The sequence below is a fragment of the Palaemon carinicauda genome, unplaced genomic scaffold, assembly GCF_036898095.1.
Source record: "Palaemon carinicauda isolate YSFRI2023 unplaced genomic scaffold, ASM3689809v2 scaffold11, whole genome shotgun sequence".
In the NCBI taxonomy this organism is placed as follows: Eukaryota; Metazoa; Arthropoda; class Malacostraca; order Decapoda; family Palaemonidae; genus Palaemon; species Palaemon carinicauda.
The window spans coordinates 262,814-270,000 of record NW_027168593.1 but is presented as its reverse complement, the minus strand read 5'-3'; the positions used below and the strand labels follow the sequence as shown (position 1 = coordinate 270,000).

At 44.1% G+C, this 7,187-nt stretch overlaps 1 protein-coding gene across 1 annotated transcript; it reads left to right on the top strand.

The window, feature by feature from the left end:
* Window positions 1-322: 322 nt before the first annotated feature.
* Window positions 323-1,237, top strand: LOC137635277 (dynein heavy chain-like). Its single transcript, XM_068367737.1, has one exon. It carries the CDS (start codon window positions 323-325, stop codon window positions 1,235-1,237), a length of 915 nt encoding a protein of 304 aa, XP_068223838.1.
* Window positions 1,238-7,187: the final 5,950 nt, after the last annotated feature.

The window sequence follows — 7,187 nt, the reverse complement described above, 5'->3', positions numbered from 1 at the left end:
ATCACGACGCCACCGTCTCATCACGTCACGTCACCATTCCGTCAACCATGCTCACACTATTCATCATGTCACATTAGGTCACGTCAGGTCACCGTTCCATCAACCGTGCTATGTATTCAAATCATTCATCACGTCACATTACGTCACGTCACTGTTCTGTCAACCGTGCTATATATTCACACTATTCATCACGACAGTGTCTCATCATGTCACATCACTGTTCCTTCAATCGTGCTATGTATTCACACTATTTATCACGTCACTGTCTCATCATGTCACATCACCATCCCATCAATCGTGCTATATATTCACACTATTCATCATGTCACCCTCTCATTACGTTACATTATGTCACGTCACGACACCGTTCCGTCAACCATACTATGTATTCAAACTATTCATTACGTCACATTACCGTTCCGTTAACCGTGCTATGTATTCACACTATTCATCACATCACCTTCTCATCCCGTCACGTCACCGTTCCGTCCACCGGGCTATGTATTCACACTATTCATCACGTCGCATCACATCACGTCACGTCACTGTCTCGTCAACCATGCTATGTATTTACACTATCCATCACATCACCATATCATCACGTCACGATACCGTTCTGTCCACCGTGCTATGTATTTACACAATTCATTATGTCATCATCTCATCAGGTCACATCAGTGTTCCATCAACCGTGCTATGTATTCACACTATTCATCACGTCACCGACGCAACACATCCTGTCACCGTTCCGTCAACCGTGCTATATATTCACACTATTCATCATGTCACCTTCTCATCACGTCACGTCACCATTCCGTCGACCGTTCTATGTATTCACACTATCCATCACGCCATCATCTCACCCCGTCACGTCACCGTTCCGTCAACTGTGTTATGTATTCACACTATTCATCACGTCACTGTCACAACACATCCCGTCTCCATTCACTCAACCGTGCTATGTACTCACACTATTCATCACATCACGGTCTCGTCACGTCACCGTTCTGTCAACCGTGCTATGTATTCACACTATTATTCACGTCACCGTCTTATCCTGTCATGTCACCGTACCGACAACCGTGATATGTATTCACTCTATTATTCCCGTCACAGTCTCATCCCGTCACGTCACCGTACCGTCAACCTTGATAAGCATTCACACTATTATTCATGTCACGGTCTCATCCCGTCACGACACCGTACCGTCAACCGTGCTATGTATTCACACTATTGATCACGTCACCGTCTCATCCCATCACGTCACCGTACTGTCAACCGTGCTATGTATTCGCAATATTCAACACGTCACCATCTCGTCACGTCTTGTCACCATTCCATCCACTGTGCTATATATTCACACTATTCATCACGTCACTGCCTCATCACATCAAGTCACCGTTCCGTCAACGGTGTTATGTATTCACATTATTTATCACGCCACATTACGTCACGTCACGTCAACGTTCCGTCATCCTTGCTATATATTCACACTATTCATATTGTCACTGTCTACTCACGTCACGTCACCGTTCCGTCAATAGTGCTATGTATTCACACTATTCATCACGTCACCATCTCATCACGTCACATCACCATTCCGTCAACCTTGCTATGTATTCACACTATTCAGGACGTCACCTTCTCATCACGTCACATCACCGTTCCGTCAACCGTGCTATGTATTCACACCATTCATCACGTCACCATCTCATCAAGTCACATCACCGTTCTGTCAACCGTGCTATGTATTCACACTATTCATCATGTCACCATCTCATCACGTCACATCACTGTTCCGTCAACCGTGCTATGTATTCACACTATTCAGGACGTCACCTTCTCATCACGTCACATCACCGTTCCGTCAACCCTGCTATGTATTCCACACCATTCATCATGTCACCATCTCATCACGTCACATTACCGTTCCATTAACCATGCTATGTATTTGCACCATTCATCACGTCACCATCTCATCACGTCACATCACCATTCCGTCAACCGTGCTATGTATTCACACTATTCATCACTTCACCATCTCATCACGTCACATCACCGTTCCGTCAACCGTGCTGTGTATTCACACTATTCATCACCTCACCATCTCATCATGTAACGGTGACCAGCCTATGTATTCACACTATTCATCACGTCGCTGTCACATTACATCCCGTCACCATCCCGTCAACCGTCTTATGTATTCACATTTCATCATGTCACCATCTCAAATCGTCTTGTCACTGTTCCGGCAAAATTTCTTACATGTGAATAAATAGATGTGTTCACAGTAAACGGTTTATCACCATCACAACACCATCACATTATGGCACCGTCATGGCACGGAATTGTTCCAAGAATATATATATATATATATACACACATTATATAAATATATATATATATATATATACACATTATATATATATATATATATATATTATATATATATATATATATATATTATATATATATATATATCTATATATCTATATATATATATATATATATATACATATATATATATATATATATGTATATATATATATAGATATATATAGATATATATATATATATATATATATGTATATATATATATATATATGTATATGTATATATATATATATACTGTATATATATATATATATATGTGTGTGTGTGTGTGTGTGTGTGAGTGTTTGTGTTCGTGTATAAAATCACATTTTTTTTTCAAAAGCCTTCAACCCTATTCTAATTCCTCTTTTAATTATGATAGCATCTGCTGTGGAAACTTTTAATGTTTGCTCTAATTAGTTTTTGTCCCTGAATTATCATTGACAATTATCTTAGTTTTATACATATTCTTTTTCAGACCTAAACTTATGCTTCCTCTATTTAATTCTTTTATCATCGTTTGCAATTCCTCCACTGATTCACTTAATAGAACTATGTCATCTGTAAATCTGTAGTTGTTGAGGTATTATCCATCAATGTTAATCCCTACGCCTTCCCAATCAAAATTCTTAAATCTTCTTCTTGGCCCGCTGTGAATAATTTAGGAAGGACTAGGTCTCTCTGTCTAACTCCTTTCTCAATTTGTATGTAGTTTTAGGATTGTTGTACTTCCTGCACAGATATCTTGAAGTGTTCTAACATGAGATTTATCTATTCCTTGTCTTTGAAAGGCTTTCATTACTGGTGCAGTTTGACATAATCGAAAGTTTTCTCACAATCTATTCATGCCATACATAGTTGTTTATCATACTCTGCCGATTTTTCTATTAGCTTGTTAATTACATGAATACGCTCAGTTGTTGAATATCCATTTTTAAAGCCTGCCTGCTCTCTTGGTTGTTAAAGTCTTTCTATTCGGTTTAATTTAATCTTTATAAATATTTCCTTTTTTGGGGAATTATTATGATAAAGTTTTTCCAAGCTATAAGTATAGACCATTTATGTAGACATGTTCTGTTAAGTTAAGTCTCTTATGTCTATAATATGTTTGTATGATGTTTGATTTCATGTTCTTTTTTTTGTAAAGAAATATCTTTATGCTTTTCATATATTTCTGTTTGTACTGAAAAGTACATTGTCTTTTGTTTACTTTGGTGGTGGTTGGAACTATGGGTATTTGTTTAATGGTAATTCGTTTTATGGCTATAGGATAATTTGCGACTTTGTTTACTATTGATCCTGAAAAACTCTTTAAACTGACTGTTTGACAGTTAAATATCCACTCACTCTGCTTTTTGAGTATTTATATTCAGCGGCCCAGAATGCAGATTCCAGTAAGACAGATTCCCAGCGGGGGAGAGTCAGAGAACAGTACATAAAGCAGTTCGGAGCGGAGTGGCACCAGACCTTGGAGATTTTCTGACATTTTTTTACCCTGAAGTTTTCAAATGTCATGGAACTATAAACTCCACCTAGGCCGAGCGATAGGATTTCATGTTCGGAGAGAGGCAACACGAGTAACTGGACTTATCATTTTACCACGAAAGACCAGGATACAAAGGGTCCACTCAGGAACACTATTCTATCAAATTTCTCTTCCTATTGTTTTGTTAAAAGCTTTTATAGTATATATATTTATTCTAATATTGTTACTGTACTCTAAATATTTTAGATAAGCAGAAAAAAAGATAATTTAATGGGTGGTACAAGGAAGACAGGGTACAGTCAAACTGGACTTGGATGACATCAAGGAAATTGGATCTTGTATCAGAATCAAAATGACAAATTCGTAGATTTGTATTTCTCCTAACTATACAAACCTTAGCTATTTACATGGGGTAATTACTTCGGCGTAGCTGAACAACGAGCCATAAAAGTTTTAACGAGGGTTTCCTAGGGAGGGGTAGCTAGCTACCCCCCCCCCCACACACACACACACACCGGTGAAAGGCTCACTTTACTTAGAGGTAGGACTTATCTTGGGGGACAGGGCTGGCGGGCACATAACTGTAAATAGCTAAGGTCTGTATAGTTAGGAAAAATACAAATTATCTACGAATTTGTCATTTGTTCCGTAACTGAAATACAAACCACGCTATTTATAATGGGTGACTTAACCCTTAGGAAGGGTGGTAAGTACCCTGCCATACTGGCTTTGGCTTGCCCGGGGACCCCGAACCTGAGTTTGTACGAACTCAAAGGGTAAGGGGGTCCCTGCTCCTCGCTGGCAGTCGTGAAACTGCTGCGGCCTACGTAAGCTGTATGTGAAGGTGAGAAGTGACTCGTCCTAGGAAGTTGACCTGGAGTTCTTCAGATGGAAATCTAGGCTAGGACTCTCCCAATACCACCTCGTCAGGGTATGGGGACATGACAGTATTAAATCCTAATAGTAGGAGCACAAGGAAGCATGGCTTACCTGCAGAGGTTCGAGGTCAGCTCTGCAAAGAACCCAGGATGCTGCTTTCTCCAAGGGAGGAGAGGATGAAGAAAAGAATAAGGGCCAGGCAGATCTTTTCATTCACAGAGACTAAACCCGGGTAACAATGCCCTCAACCTTCTGCTACTTGTCCAATAAGGAGCCTGAGGTTATACCAGCTGTTATGCAGCCACCACAGGGCCGATAGAGAACGTATTGAGCCTCCTGTGTGTCACGTCTTGCAGGTAGTGGGCCGTGAAGGTGGTCTGACGCTTCCACACCCCTGCTTGCAGGACCTGCGTCACCGAAAAGTTCTTCTTGAAGGCCAGGGACGTAGCCACGCCCGACGTCATGTGCCCCAGGGCGACGTGACGGAGGAGGGTCAGGATTCAAGGCCAGATGAATTACCTTGCGAATCCAGGCTGAGATGGTATTCCTGGTGACCCTCCTCTTCGGCTCCCCGGTGCTCACAAACAAGGCTCGCACCTGGGGGCGGACTGCAGCTGTTCTTTTAAGGTACAACCTCAGACTCCTGACTGGGCAAAGTAGGAGATGGTCTGGGTCATCTGTTACAGAACGGAGACTCGAAACCTGGAAGGAGTCGAACCTTGGGTCCGGCACTCCCGGGTTCTGGGTCTTGGCAACAAACTCAGGGACGAAGCTGAACGTTACCTCTCACCCCCCCCCCCCATCCCCTTGAATGGGCGACTTTGTAGGAGAGACCATGAAGTTCACTGACTCTCTTGGCCGAGGCTACAGCTAGCAGGAACACCGTCTTCCAGGTGAGGTGGCGATCAGATGCCTGGCGTAATGGTTCGTAGGGAGGTCTCTTAAGAGACCTGAGAACTCGAACCACGTTCCAAGGAGGAGGTCTCACTTCCGACTAAGGGCAGGTAAGTTCGTAACTCTGTATGAGGAGAGACAGTTCCAGCGAGGAGGAAATGTCCATTCCTTTGAGCCTGAAGGCAAGACTTAAGGCTGAGCGATAGCCTTTCACTGCTGAGACTGAAAGGCGCATTTCTTCCCGCAGATAAACGAGGAACTCCGCTTGTGCTGGTAAAGTGGCATCGAGGGGAGAGATACCCCTTCCACGGCACCAACCACAGAAAACTCGCCACTTCGCCTGGTAGACTCCTGCGGATGACTTGCGCAGGTGGCCAGACATCCTGTTCGCAACTTGCTGCGAAAATCCTCTCTCTGTGAGGAGATGCTGGATAGTCTCCAGGCATGAAGTCAAAGCGAAGCTACAGCTTTGTGGAAGATGTTGGAGTGTGGTTGTTTGAGTAGCTAGCGACGTGGAGGGAGCTCCCTCGGGATCTCCGTGAGGAGCTGCAGAAGGTCCGGGAACCACTCTGCATGATGCCATAGCGGAGCTATCAAGGTCATCGAGAGATTGACCAATATTCTGGTCTTGTTGAGTACCCTCCTCATCAGACAGAACGGGGGAATGGCGTACACATCGACGTTTTCCCACAGTTGTTGGAAGGCATCCAGCCAGAGAGCCTTGGGGTCCGGGACTGAGGAGCAGTACAGCGGGAGCTTGGTGTTCAGCACCGTAGCGAACAGATCCACCGTCAGGGAACCCCACAAAGTCAGGACTTTGATGGCTATCTGAGGATCCAAAGACCACTCGGTACTCACTATCTGCGTCGCTCTGCTCAGACTGTCGGCAAGCACATTCCTTTTGCCTGGAATGAAGCGAGCCGCTAGTGAAATCGAGTGGACTTCGGACCATCTCAGGATCTCTACTGCAAGATGGGATAGCTGTTCCGAAAAGGTACCTCCCTGCTTGTTGATATAAGCCACGACTGTGGTGTTGTCGCTCATCACCACCACAGAGTAGCCCGCCAGGACTTGGTGGAACATCTGAAGTGCCAGGAACACGGCCTTCATTTCTAGCAGGTTTATATGAAGGTACTTTCCTGATTCTGACCACAGACCTGAGGTCCTGTGGCTCAGAACGTGCGCCCCCCACCCTTTGTTTGATGCGTCCGAAAACAGCATCAGATCCGGGGAAGGGACGAGAAGATCCACTCCCTTTCATAGATTCTCGTCTGCCACCCACCAACTGAGGTCCGCCCGTTCCGCAGGTCCCATCGGGATCAAGGTATCCGGGGAGTCATGTCCTTGACTCCACCGAGACTTGAGTCGCCACTGGAGGAATCTCATTCTGAGGCGACTGTTGGGAACGAGACGGGTCAGGGAGGAGAGGTGGCCGAGGGGACAAAGCCACGATTGGGCTGGGAGTTCTTCTCGATTGAGGAATGGTCTCGCAACCTTCCTCAGCCTTGCTATCCTTTCGTCGGATGGGAAGGCTTTGTGGAGATTGGTGTCTATG